Source organism: Dichotomopilus funicola (assembly GCF_033296635.1).
Source record: "Dichotomopilus funicola strain CBS 141.50 unplaced genomic scaffold C8A04scaffold_25, whole genome shotgun sequence".
Taxonomy (NCBI): domain Eukaryota; kingdom Fungi; phylum Ascomycota; class Sordariomycetes; order Sordariales; family Chaetomiaceae; genus Dichotomopilus; species Dichotomopilus funicola.
The window spans coordinates 285,769-299,883 of NW_026944046.1; the positions used below are offsets into that span (position 1 = coordinate 285,769).

General features: G+C 56.9%; 3 protein-coding genes across 3 annotated transcripts; 1 reads left to right on the forward strand and 2 right to left on the reverse strand.

The window, feature by feature from the left end:
• Positions 1–1,246: 1,246 nt before the first annotated feature.
• Positions 1,247–6,079, reverse strand: C8A04DRAFT_36778 (uncharacterized protein; the record flags this gene model as incomplete). Its single annotated transcript, XM_062783642.1, has 3 exons — positions 1,247–2,542; positions 2,632–5,779; positions 6,021–6,079. 3 exons carry the CDS (start codon positions 6,077–6,079, stop codon positions 1,247–1,249), a joined length of 4,503 nt encoding a protein of 1,500 aa, XP_062637689.1.
• A 2,871-nt stretch (positions 6,080–8,950) lies between these two features.
• Positions 8,951–10,643, forward strand: C8A04DRAFT_36779 (peroxisomal membrane protein PEX29; the record flags this gene model as incomplete). Its single annotated transcript, XM_062783643.1, has 2 exons — positions 8,951–9,138; positions 9,206–10,643. 2 exons carry the CDS (start codon positions 8,951–8,953, stop codon positions 10,641–10,643), a joined length of 1,626 nt encoding a protein of 541 aa, XP_062637690.1.
• Positions 10,644–11,209: 566 nt separating this feature from the next.
• Positions 11,210–12,505, reverse strand: C8A04DRAFT_11621 (uncharacterized protein; the record flags this gene model as incomplete). The annotated part of the gene is made up of 1 exon (XM_062777037.1): positions 11,210–12,505. The coding sequence occupies one exon, from the start codon at positions 12,503–12,505 to the stop codon at positions 11,210–11,212; it is 1,296 nt and encodes a 431-aa protein (XP_062637691.1).
• Positions 12,506–14,115: the final 1,610 nt, after the last annotated feature.

The window sequence follows — 14,115 nt, forward strand, 5'->3', positions numbered from 1 at the left end:
AGGTTCAGCTTTCCAGTCTAGTTCATTACGCGGCTCGTCTTCTCTCACAAAAATAGTGACCACCGGCGAGGACAGAATACGAGTTCAGTTGACATCATCAAGGCCAAGATAAGGACCAGAAATTAGTTGTCATGTTCGTCATAGCTCTATTATAGCTGTAGTTTTTTGGTACTCTGTATGACCATCGCAATGCCAAACCGTCGATGCCGATGAGTGAATATGATGAAGGGGCCGAATCACAAAGAAAAAACTAACAAAAAGGAAAAAGAAACAACGAGAAGGAAAACATAAAACATATCTGGTATCATCCTCCACTGCCCTTCAGTCCCTCCGCTGTCTATACCCCCAGCATACTCTCCCATCCATCGCCAGTCAAGGATAGAGGATATCCCAGCTGCCCATCCTTTCATGCCCCTCTCGCCTTCTCTGTCCCCCAACGATGGCCACAGTTTGATCATACCCAGACACACCACATCCTACCTCCACAGCGCAAGCACGCAGCACGCAGGTGCAGGAGTCCAGACATCACCACGAATACCAGCCCAGCAAATTCAGCCCTCCCAGAAGCCCACATGCACACGCAAAAAAGGAAACTCAACACAGCAAACCCGAAAAGAAGGGACACGCACAGAACAAAAAAATATGTTTTCTACTAACAAATGCCAGTCCGCGGCCCGGGGTTAGGTCCAGTCCAGTCCGAACCCAAACAATTCCCATCTTTCATTATCCATCATCAACCAACCAACCCATTACGCCTCATATAACTAACCCGCACACCGGCCTCCCCTTTGCCTTTCCCTTCCGGCTTTCGGCTTCTGGCTTCCGGCTTCCTTCCCTTCCATGCACCACACCACCGATGCTATGCCATGACCATACCGCATACCATACCATGCCATGCTATACCACAACTAAACCCGCCATCACGTCATGTAAACTTAACTAAGAAGCAGTGGCACCCTCGAACAAAATCCCAGAGCACGGGCGATTCTTCAGTTCACACCCAACCAAGAACACCTTCATATTCCCCTACCACTCACCCCCACTAAACTGTCTCTTTCTCTCTCTCTCTCGCTCTCTCTCGCTCGCTCTAACATGAGCTCACATCCCACAAACACCACACACCCGATGCCTGCCTTTCCTAGGATAAGATAGGATAGAATAAAACAGATAGATGCATCGCATAGCATAGCATACCCACTCCCCCATCCTCCCAACCCACTCAAAACTCTACCCATACCCCCGCAATTCAAACCCGCCTACTCATAGCCGCCGTAGCCCCCGCAGCAGCCAAATCCTGCTGCTGCTGCTGCTGCTGTTTCACACCCTGCCCACTCAACCCCACACTCAACCCGCCACTGACACTCCTCATCGACGCCCTTGGCAAGCTGCTATTACTCAACGACGCAGTTACACCGCCACTGCCAAGCCCAGCGGCATTCGCGGCAGCGCCCGCTCCACCTCCATTCCCATAGGCTGAGGCAGTATTCGCGCCGGTGTTCGCGCTGGACCGTTTCGCGCCTGTTCCCGTGAGTGTGCTTGAGGAATCCCGCATGCCCGAGACACGGCGGGTTCCTCCGGTGGTACCTGTGGTAGAGGACGATGGCGGGACGGAGGACTTGATGTTGGAGCTGCCGAAGGAGCCGGACCCGGTGTGGTCTCGAGAGCGGAGCGACGTGTTGGCGGTTTTCGCGGCCGCAGGTGGTTCGGGCAGGGGACGGGATGCGCCGAGGGAGGTGATACGTTTCGCGGGGGAGGCGTCACGGGCGTGATGGCCATGGGCGGCGCGGGGGACGGGGACGGAGGTCTTTTGACCGGTGATGAATTCGTGGCGGATCGCGTCGTCGGGTTTCATGCGGCGGTCGGGGTCCCAGCGGAGACAGCGGGCGATGAAATCGAGGAAGGCCTCGTCGTCGCACTTGAGGACTTGTTGTAGGGTCTTGGACGACGGGCGGCGACGGCGTCCCTTAGACGAGACCGTCAGGCGCGGCTTGCCCATGCTGTCGAAGAAGAGCTTCTTGCGGGTCGACTTCTCGATCAGGTGCTTCTCGGGCGGGCCGAAGACCTCCATGATGCAGGCCAGCTGCTCCTGTTCGTTCTCACCGGGGAAAATGGGCACGCCCGTGTACAACTCGGCCAGGATGCAGCCGAGCGACCACATGTCGATGGGCATGCCGTACGTCATGCCGAGGATGACCTCAGGCGAGCGATAAAATCGGGACTGGATGTAGGTGTAGACTTTCTCGTTCTCGAAGCAACTAGAGCCGAAGTCGATGACCTTGAGTTCGGTGTGTAAGGGATGCCGGAGGAGGATGTTTTCTGGTTTCAGATCGCAGTGAATGACCTTGTGTTGCTTGAGCAGGTTGAGCGAGCTCAGCATCTGTTTTGTGAAGCGGCGGATCATCTTGAGCGAGAAGCCCCGGAAGGCATTGGACTTGATAAATTCGTAGAGGTTCATGTCGAGAAGCTCAGTGGAAATACACAGATGGCCGCGGAAATAGAAACTGTGAGTGAAGTTGACCATGCTGTGCTTGTTTTGAGGATCCTGCACACCATTAGCGATGGACCTCAATAGAGAAAGAACACCAAAAAAGGAACACCGAAAAAATAACTGTTGCAAAGGAAAGAACCTACCCATTCACGCAGCTTCTGCAAAATGTTCACTTCCACCAAAGCCTGCTGATGGAACCGCTTTTTGTTCCGGATAATCTTCACGGCCACCAGCACGCCGGTCTTGTGATCAATACAGCGGACGACCTGCCCAAAACTGCCCTTGCCGAGCACATCAATAATCTCATAGCGGTAAGCCAGGTGATCGCCCGGCACGATCGTATAATCCCCGCGCTCGTCGTCATAGCCAAAATTAGGGCTGTCCGACTGCGGGTCGCCGACAACCTTGGCCGCGTTCTGGGTCCCGCAAAAGTACACATCCTTGTAATCCACAATCTCGCCGCGCTCGTAGATGTTGAGCACCGCGATCCGGATCGCGTCCTGAGGACTGACCCGTTCCTTGGCGCTTGCGCGCTTCCGGAGTGCGTCGAGGGTGCGTGCCGCCAGCTCGGTATCCTTGCGGCGGAGCCCCAGTTTCTTCATTTCCTCCTCGGCAATCAGGTCGTAATTGTCAAGCTCGCTGCCCCAGACATCATGGTTGCGCAGCGTCGCCGTCGACGGTCTAGGCTTCAGGATGCGCTGCACGACCGACGAGTTGTGGGGGACTGTATTGCGTTCCGAAACCGTGCCTAAAGTCGATTCTTTCTTTGCTGTGCTGTCGTTGCGCGCACGTTGTTCTTGCGTGACCATCGCATTCAGGCTCGAGGCCGAACTCTTTCGTCTTCTAGATTCCAGATAGGTCCCGTTCCCGTTAGCCTTGCCAGGCAGGGCGGGACTGGGGGCTTTGGTCGAGGGTAGGGTGTTCATTGTCGCCGACGCCGGGATCCGGGGTGGTGGCATGGAATCGTGCTTGGCAGGTTTGGGGTCGGATGGTTTTTCCGACGCGGTTTGTGCTGGCATACCCTGGTTCCCGGCGGCCTTGGATCCACTCCGCTTCCACGACAAGCTCAACTTCCTCCTAAGGGAGCTCATTGACGAAGGAGTCTGCGGCTCGTCCGGACTGGAAAGCGGAGGTGGCGACTTGGCTTGCCTCGAGCTCGTCGTCGTACTCAACGAATTAGGCTTCTGCGCCCGAGGACCTGAAGGTTTCGAGTGTTGAACCGGTGTTGGCGGGCCAGCAGTCGCTTCCACCGCGGCCGTAAAATCGCCACCCGTCTTAGATCGCTTAAGAAACGCGGTTTCCAAAGTGCCCCCTTTCGGTAACGAGTTACTCGTAAAAGGCGACGGCCCTGGCCTCTGTCCGTTCCCGTTCTTGACTGCGGTGAATGATTCAGCCGAGCTTGTGGGCTCCTGCGAAGGAGGCGATGTTTCCCGCCTGAATCGGTGTACCGAGCTGCTGCTCCGGAGATGTTGGACATCGCCCCGATCATCCTGGCGCGCCTTGGAAAAGAAAGCGCTTTTCGACGCGGTCATGGGCGTAGTCGGTGTTTTCGCGAGCTGCCGCGCTGGAGGCGGGGACAAATTCCTCTCGGACGAACTGTGTTCTTGAAGCGCGGCAATCTTAGCGGTAGTAGGTGTGCTCAAGGGGCCCAAGGTGATGGGAGGCAGCCTCAGGGGCTGGAGCGTCTTCTTGGATTGCTGTGCAGCTGGCGGCTTCGTTTCCATATCCAACTTGGACGTGTGCACCGACTTGCGATTGCTTGGCCTACGCTGGAGCTTGGCGGGCGGCCCTTCGTTAAAGGCCCCAGACATACTCCCGGTCGACGTGCTGTGAAGACTGCTCGCGTCAAACGCCAAGTTTGACCTTCTCTTGTCCAAAAAGGGCGCCTCCACAAATGTGTCCTTGGGAGACTCATATGCCTTGGGTATCGCGGGCACAGGGGGAACATATTCGTCGTCATCCTGGGTGGACGAGCTGTGGGAAGGTAGCGGTTTGGGAGCGGGGAGTCGAGACGTGCCCGCCTGCGAATTGCGCTGCCCAGCTGGCACGGTGGATGTCCTGGCAGTTGTGAAGCTGCCGGTAGAGGTAACGGAGAGGCCAGAGCTGTATGATTTCCGGTTCAGATCGGGAGTTGTACGCGACGAGTTCGGGGTTGTAATCTTTCGTGGGAGCATAGAGGGGGATCGAGAAGCCGAACGGATATCGGCGGCAGATAATGGGGGTGGGTTTGGCAATATGGGAGTCGGGGTCTGGCCCTGTGTGTGATGCATAGAGAGCCGCTTCATCCGTCGTGTATCGGTCGGGCTGATGGTCCTGGCACCAAGGCCCGTGGCATGCGGGAGCTGCGGCGCGCCGGGCATGACCGACACGCGTTTTGTTGCGGACAACCCCAACCCCAATCCCTTAGCAGCCGCTCGCGGCGAGCGAGGAAGCGCGGTCGATGCAGGGCCCGGTTCGAGCGTCAGGGAAGCCGAGTCGGGAGTCAACATGGCCTGGCTGGCCCTCGGCGGCGGCTGGACGGATCGAGTCTTGGCACTTCGCGAGCCTGTGTGCGCACGTAGAAAGTCACCCGTGGGACGCGAGCCCCCGTCCACGGAAGCCCTCGTCGGGGGCTCGAGTCCGTTCCTGTCCGATAGCGAAGCCACGCTAGGCCGCCGCTTGCGAGGTTCAAACTCCCCGGCGAGCACCACGTCTCCGGTCGACTTCCTGGGCGGTTTGGCCACACTGGCATTGGAAACCGGGGGGTAATGGTTCTGACGACGCGTGCGCATGGCGGCCGGGGCTGTGGGTGCATTGGGTACGCCCGACAAGTTGTTCGACGCGGTCGGCGCGGTCGAGCTCGAGCTCACATTTCTGCCGGAAATGCTGGGCCGACGCAGAATCGAGCCGGTACGCGAGCGTGTCACAGCCGGTTGCACGGGAGCGTGGTTGCTTGGGGCGTTACGCGCTGTGCCCGGACGTTCCACCGCCATATTGCTCTGTGCTGCGGGACGACTGTTCCCACCGTTACCAGCGCCGAGAATGGTGCCCTGGCCGGTGGGCGAGGGGAACTGGGTCAGCTTGAAGTCGGTCGAGGCAGACTCGAGGCTGCTTTGCAGGTCGTCGAAGCTCACGGAGGGCAGGAACTCGAACGAAGAGGCGGTGTCGGTCAAGTCGTCGGGCAAGCCATTTCTGGCGCCGCCAAAGGAAAAGAGAGAATGGTTGTTGGAAGACGAAGCACTGAGCATCGGAGCGTCGTGGGCAGGCCGGAGAACGGGGCCGAATTTGGTAGGACTGGTGTTGCGTGACCTTCTAAATTGGCGAGACAGAAAAGCAAGGTTAGCTATACCAGTCCACTCACTCACAGGGCCAGGTCGCCCGCTCGCTTGCTCGTGGTTGCACGGAGACGTCTCTCGGAGGCCGAGGACCAGGCCAAGACACCCACGAGTCCGTCTCAGACCGAGGGTTTACCGCGGGGGTTGTTTTATTTCGTGAGACCCGGGCAATTGGAGTGGAAAGGAGAGGAAAAGGGAGTTCAATTCTGCGGGCCTACCTCGGAGGAGACTGGTTTTCCCGTCGGGGCCCAGCGGGGACGAGACGCTCTCTGTTCATAGGGGAAGCGCGTAGCGCGAGGTGGACGGGTCAGAGGAGCGCGCGGGCGGCGAGACTCTCAATGCAGCGGCCAAGAGGGGAAGCCGGGAGAGAGAGAGCGAGGAAGAGAGACGGTGATGGGGCAGCACGACGGTACGGTGGAGCAGCGCAGCGCGGGCGGTCGGCAAAGATCGGTCGAAGAGGGTCGGTCTCGGTGTTGGTGGCTCTTTTGACTCTCAACTGCTCAATTCGAGCACCTCTTCAAGTCAAAAAAGGGCGTTGGGACGTCCACTGTCCGCAGTCCACAGCAGCGGAAGCAGCGGGCTCAGTCCGGTCAGGGAGCTGAGAACAGTCGAAAGGCTACCTCATCTCCGACAGTAACGCGATGCAACAACGGGATGTGTGTTTAGACACAGGCTGGTTGTTTTTTCTTCTCGGTGTTGTTATTGTGGTGGTCGTCGTTGTTGTGTGAGTAGTTAGTTATTGCGGGTTGGCGGGAGAGAAGACGAGCTGCAAGCGCAGCCCCGGCTTGGTCCTGCTGAGATGGTGTCTCTTCGCGTTGCTTGTCCGTTGTCGGGTCGCCAGACAGGCGTGGATTGGGGGAACAGAAACAGCAGCTTGTTCTTCGCTGGGTTGCAGGATGTTTTCGACAGCGGGCAGGTGGGTCCGCTAGAACTGCCTGGGAGAGTCCGGGGGATACAGGCGGTGGTGTACCTGACCGTATGGCACAGCACAGCGACCAGCGTAACAAACCGCACGAACGGGGGCATGGACTTTTTTTTCACGGGGCAACAGGCAAACCCCAGACGATCCGCCAGCGCTGCTAGCCAGCTCAGGTTGGGACGTGCGCTTGCTCAGGGGGGTCCATTGCGAAGTGGGGCAGTGGAAAAAGGGGACCAGCTTCCCGATGCATCCAATCCACAGTCGGTCCTGGGCAACGGCCGATTCTCTTTTGATGAAGACTTTCGAGGACATCCATCATCTACACATCGATAGGTCCCGTTTGGGAACTGCACGAAATACGGACACAAGGACAACCATCTCTTTCTGTCGAGGTCCCCACTGCACAGTCAGCGGCATCGGTGGTTGTCCGTCTTGTGCGATGCAGCCACGTGCAAGCGAAGCCAGGAGCGGCCAATAAACCTGCCACCTTCTTGACATCTCGAGAAAAGGACGAATTGTTCCGGCTGCAGGCAGGTGTGCGACACACAGCCTTCGTTCAAACAGAGTGCAGCCGGGAGCCGGAGCGTTTGCGATTTGCACCAGCCGCATGTGTCAGTTACTCGGGGGGTTGGGAGCGTGCCAGCGCATCATTATGGATTCTCCTCGACTTCGAGACAGAAGAAGATGGGGACCTTCTCCGCCGAGTCGGGCGGTCGCAGGCTGGGGAAACCAACGATTGTTGTTGGCGAGGTTCGGGTCTCGCAGACCGCATCGTTACGAATACTTGGCACGGAGTACGGGTAAATTCCAAATGTGGATGAACCGCTGGCATCTTGATGGGTCCGCTCCATTGTCGTGTACGAAGGTACCAAACGTGAAATATTCTTTTGATCTTCGAACTCGATGGGCATCAGATAGTCGGCCTCATTTCAACATTGTTGACCTCGCTATTCCCATTGCGAACCTCCGGGCGTACGCCGGAGCGCAAATCATTTCGCCTGCTGACTCCAGAATTCAACTGCGTAGGCAAGGGTTGAGTGGCCCGTGATGTGATTGTTTGCTTAACTGTCCGCCATTAAGGCGCAGGATCCGCCCAGCAACGCGCCGCTTTTCATGCGTACCTCTGCCTGGCGCCAGGAACAAGTCCATGAGTGGATTTTCCAATAATATCAGCCGTCTAGGAAGTGTCGCCATAATCTACTTCTGACGGGCTTCCCGATGCTCCATGGAAGCGTTTGGTATCCCATGTTCTGTGTATGTGTAAGAACCGTAACTGACGTTCAAGTGTACGCTAAAACAAAAGTGTTTCCCCATTCCCCACACCCGAGATTCCAGGGATGGTGCACCGATGTGACATTCGATGACAGTTGTTTCCGGTTACTGTCTCAGCAAGAGTTGGATCAGCACCGACGGTGGGCTACCACAATTTCGTTTTGCCATTTACGGATGGGTGTGGTGAAGAAAAAAAAGGAAAAAAATGGACAAAAAAGTTCGGAATTGTCGAATCGAATCTTAAATTTCCAGCGGAATGGAAATGGATTTCATGCATCGGGCCCGCGGCGGCTGCAGGATCCCGGACCGCAAGACATGCAATTTCCGGGGCCATCAATTTGGGAGTTGATGCTCGACGTTCTGGGTGGAGATTCAATGATGCATTTGGCCTGCAATACTAACGTTATGGTAAGTGTACGCTTTGCTCGTTTGCGTTTGCCTCCAAACTCAAAAAGATACTGGTGTGACGGAACACTATTTTTGTATGCTTGCGTCAGAATCCCGTCGGTACTTTGTTTGCTCTACGCCAGGTTAATGATGCTTAACCTTGTAGTTGTGGTCCGCAGCGCCGTCGGCTGGCCACAGGTGGCGTCACTTGGCGCTGTCCCTCAGCAATTCGGAAGCATGTGACACCAAACCGAGCCGGAGCCCGGCAGCACTGTCGTCATTCCCCGACTTCAACGCCGGTTGATCCAACGATCTGACAACCTCAACAACTCACATCAACAGCTCTATCATCCTGTCCCCTGTCTAGCGGCCGGGATTTTATGACCGTTTCACACCCAAAACAGTGATACGACCGTTGAGAAAAGACAAAACAATTCATTTCCTTGCCTGATTATTCAAGAAACCCAAGAACAAAGGCGAAGTCCGAGAGTGAGACGAATACAGGGACCCCGGGAATCATCAACGGTATGGTCTCGGCTCGGACCGGGTGACACTACATCGGTGCACAACATGGAGGACTACGCATCCAGCTTTCTCGACGTTATTGACGAGTCGACCGATCTGGCGGCCGACGACCGCGACGATGAGAGTCACCATGAGGCCGAGGCAGCGGCGGGTGCCGAGCCAGGCAAGAAGCGGAGGAGTTTGCGTAACGGCATCTTTCGCGCTGCCAACCTCCAGGACAAGCTGTTGGAAAAGTATGGGTCTCATTTAATGGTCATTTCTTGTTCAATAATGAAACTTAAATTCACTAACACACCCCAGACTCGTCTCCCAAGTGATACCCGCCGACGACAGCCAGGCCCAGCCACGGGATGTATCCAACGACGACTTGCCCGGCGGCTTCGCCGAGAGACCGGGCTTCTCACTCCCGCTGATGACCACCAACTTCCGGCGCTTCAACGCGCGCATCGGGGTAGTCTTCCGATTCCAAGCCCGTGCCCTACGCCTATTCGCCTGGCGCCGGCCCACGCACACACTCTCCTTCCTAGCCGTCTACACCTTCGTCTGTCTCGACCCCTACCTCCTCTTCGCACTCCCACTCGCACTCTCCCTCTTCGGCATCCTAGTCCCATCCTTTCTCGCCCGCCACCCGGCGCCCGCGTCCGACGCCGACCGCGTGCGCAACATGAGCTACTCACCCCGCGGCCCGCCGCTAGCTCCCGCGCGCACGGTGAAACCCACGAAAGAACTGTCGCGGGACTTCTTCCGCAACATGGGCGACCTGCAGAACGTGATGGAGGACTTCAGCGTGGCGCACGACAAGGTCCTCGCGCTGGTGGTGCCCAAGACGAATTTCTCCGACGAGGCGCTGTCGTCGGGGGTGTTTGTGCTGCTGTTCGCCGGTTCGTTAGTCATGCTCATCGCGGGGCACTTGCTCCCGCTGCGGTTGATCGCGTTGGTGGGCGGTTGGGCGGGGATTTGGTCTGGCAATCCCACCGTGGCCAGGTGGTTGCGCCAAGCTCAGCAACACTATCTCTCCCCTCCTCCCACAGACAACAAACCTGCCCCCCAGCAACAACAACAACAACCACCATTACCCATCCCCATCCCCAAAACAGCAACACCCCCCAACCCCATCCAAACCCTCCAAACCCTCCTCACCCACGACATCCTCCTCGACACCGCCCCCGAAACCCGCGAAGTCGAAATCTTCGAACTCCAACACCAATCCTCCCCCCTCTCCCGCGAATGGGAACCCTGGCTCTTCTCCCCCTCCCCCCACGACCCTCTCTCCGCCGCCCGCCTCGCCCACGACCGACCCAGCGGCGCGCGGTTTTTCGAAGACGTCCTGCCCCCCGAGGGTTGGGAATGGAGCGAGAAGAAGTGGGCGTTGGATCTGTGGAGTCGGGAGTGGGTGGAGGAGAGGATTATTACGGGGGTGGAGGTTGAGACGGAGGGGGAGAGGTGGGTTTATGATATGTGGGCTGGTCCTGCGGCCGCTCCGAATGATAGTGGAAACGCTGGGGATGATGGTGATGAGACCGGGGGTTGGTTTGGTGGTGGCGGAGGCGGGCGAGAGACGAGTGAGGTTGGGCCTGGGGAGGTTGGGGCCGGCGGGGTGGGTGATGGGGGCCCGCAGTTGCCGGTGCCGGCGCCGGGGGTGAGTTGGGAGGAGAGGGAGGCTGGGTTGGGGAGGAGGGGGCAGTGGAGACGACGGCGGTGGGTGAGGATGGTGAAGCGGCGGAAGGTGGTGTCGTGATGTTTGAGTATTGGTTGAGCATTGGGTTAGGCACCGGGTTGAGCACTGGGTTAAGCACCGTGTTAAACACTGGGTTGAGCACTGGATCAGGAGTTTAATTGTTTATTGGGTTGTTTTGTTGGTTGGTTTATTAGCTACGCTTTATTTGGGTTTGGCCACTAGGTTTGATGAGAACTGGAAACGAATGCATTGATTATGAGCGGGTGTCAGCTTGGTACATTCCTCGTTATGAAGAAACATGAATTCAGCTCCAAGTGAGACGAGGTATCTTGATGAATGTTCGGCAGTCGAGAACTGCTCGTTCTCTGCCCGATTATTCTCTGCCCGATTATCGACACTCAATCTAAATTTTACCCTTGCACCAACCATCGCCATTCAACAACATATTCCGTTGTCCTTTGCAGACAACCACGTCAAACTCACAATCCACATCCGATTTAAACCACAGCCATTCTATTTCTTCGAACAAACACAAATCCATAAAAATAAAGGGTATATTCCCACCAACACGCCCAAAGACCATCCATCCACCCAAGCCCAAACCCACCATCATTATTTTCCCTCAATTATTTCCCCTCCCTCCCCTTTCCATCCCCCCAAATCCCCTCGGCCTCCCCCTCCTTAACCTCAATACGATCCAAAATCCTCTGAATCCCCACCGCCCTGCCCATCCCCTCATCCAGCTCTTCCGCCATCCGTCTCGCCCTCGCAATCAACACAGCCAACACCTCCCTCGTATACGCAAAACTCCCCGTGCTCTCCATATACTTGACCGCATACCTCTTCACCTCCTCATTCTCCGTCTTCTGCCGCAGGATATTTAGTAACTGCATATTCCCCGGTGCAGACCGGATACTGTGGATCACGGGGAAACTGAATTTCCCCTCTGTCAGGTCCTCACACATGCCCTTGTTGGCGGCGTACTCCGTGCTGGACAGGTTGCGGTAGTCGTCTGCGATCTGGAAGACTAGGCCTATAACGTTGACCAGGGGGACACAGTCTACCAAACTGCGGGATTCGGCCTGCATGAGTTTAATCCCCAAGCGGAAAAGCCCCCCGGTCTTGTTGCCGACCATCTCGAGGTAATCGTCCTCCGTCGGACAAGTCAACGTATCCCGCCAGAAGAGATCCATGCCCTGCCCCCGGTGGAGATGCAAGAGTTCCTCGGTGAAGATGGTAACGGCCTTGGGGTTGCGGAGTTTTTGCAGTTCCTGCAGGGCGCAGAAGTAGATGTAGTTGGAGGAGTTGATGGTTTGGGCGGTGCCGAAGATGGAGTGGGCGACGGGTAAGCCGCGGCGGAGTTGGGAGTTGTCTTCGACGTCGTCGACGAGGAGGGAGGCCGTGTGGAGCATGCTGATTACGCGGGTGATGATGGCGAGGGATTCGGGGGGCACTTCGAGCCAGGCGTCGAAGGCTTTGACGAGGGCCGAGCGGAAGTCTTTGCCCGGGTGGTTGTTGAGGTAGTCGAAGGGGCCGGTGAGGACTTTGTTTTTTTCTTCGGACCAGGGGCGGCGGGTGTGGAGGAAGAAGTCCTCGGTTGCGAACCGGGACGGGTCTGGGGGTGTCGACATTGCGGTGGTGTTGTTGTTGGTGGTGAGGCCAGCGCCGTTGGAGACTTTGCGGCTCCGTTGACGTTTGTGGCTGGATAGCCAGTCGGTCTCGGTTGCGGCCGCAGCTCCGGGTGTCGATTGTACAGACGAGGTACGTGGGGGGATCGCGGCGGGCGATTGCAGGAAGGTGAGGGGTAGGTTGTTGGGTTGGTGGTGGATGGTGTCGCCGTTTGTGTGCTTGGGGAGGTTGGTCTCGTCGGGATTGAGGTCACTCGTCGCGAGGACAGCAGAAGAGGAAGCCTGGGCGGTCATGGCGGCAGGTGGGTACGTTTGTGTCGCGTGGTTCGGGTCCGGGTTGTGCACGTTGTGGAAGGAAGTGAAACGGTCTTGGTTCGGGTTTGGGCGGGTTGGAGAGGAAGGACGCCTGAAATGCAGCAAATGCTGGGCTCTTCGCCTTCTTGAAGTACCCGTGACAGAGGAAGAGGCCACCGAGGCAGGTTGTTCGGACGCTTGGAACGGCCGACGAATGCTGTTCGTGCTGCTGCTGCAGGCAGAGGCCACCTTCCTGCCAAACGTGAGGTACCCAGGCGAGCTTGGTGCGTGGTGGGGTCGCGCGTCCGAGGGCGATGCAGGTGACGACATGTGGTTTGTTGGCCCCTTGCAAGCTGCGAGGCTAAGCTTCTAGGCGTTTTACGCACGTTACCTCCGGATTTGTCGTTTGAGACCAATTCGCTTTGTTCTCAACTGCATCCAACCAACAAGTTAGTCCCGCCCGAGAACACGTAACCGGGAAGGAAATTATAAGACAGCCCATCTGGCCGCGTGGGAGCCATTGCAATGATAGTGGGCTGCTGAGCGTGCAACATAGGTAGCTTCCACCTGTTCATCGCCCGTCTGTTGCCGAACTGCCCGGAGCTTGCGCAGCTGTCTCGGCGGGGGGCAAATGCGGGGCGTCACCTAACACCGAGATACGCCTCACTGCGGCACATGATCGGAACTTGGGCGATGACGCAGCAAAAACGCGGATTGACTTACCGAGGCATGAATAAAGCTGAGATTGGAAGTTTTGAATTGAATTGTGGTCGAGTGTGAGCTAGATGCAGTTGTTCAGCTATCAATTACCTATCCCGAAAAATGCAGAAACTGCAGAATTTGTACATTTTCACCAGCTAGGTATCTCTCTGGCCTCCGTTTGCCCCTGCATATCCATATTAATAGCAGCCATTCTTCATCATGACTCTGACAATCTACTGGCTCGAGCAAACGCGCATTGATGAGGGCGCATGCCTTTGGATGGTAGCCGCAGTGAAGTTGTTTGAAGATGGGGGTCCGGGAGCATGCTGTGGGCTGTGCGACCGCTCGTTTGTAACTTTGAGCAGAACACCCGACAGACGGGAGACCGCCGGACTGTTGGGAAAGCAAGGGAGCGTGCATCGGCTGTTTGCTCTTCGGGAGGCAGGCAGAGTTCAGTAGTAATTCTGGAGTAACCTGGGGGTTATTGTAGGTTTATATCGATACAAGGCTTTTCCGCTCGGATTTTCCTTCTATCCTCACCGAAGTAACTAACTAATAACGTTAGTTTTGTTTCAAGCTTCTTCAACTGACAAGCTCGGACAGACAACGCAAGCTCACCCTGTCAAGTCCTGTCCAGCGGTGTGCCCCACTTCCCCAGTCGAACAAGACCCCACCTCGAGATCCCTCGCATTGGCCAGCCCGGCAAGGCGTTCGCTGTTGACCGCCCCACCACGTCATGCAGGGACCAGCGCTGGCGGCCCGTTGCCGTGGCATCGTCCCGTTTTGGCCGAATCTCAACCCGCCAGCCCGGTCCAGGAGCTGACCGTTGCCAAAAGAAATAACTAACGTCTCCAGAGCGGGACCAAAGATTTTATTTTGCTCTCATCAGAATTTGGGTCGGCAGTACC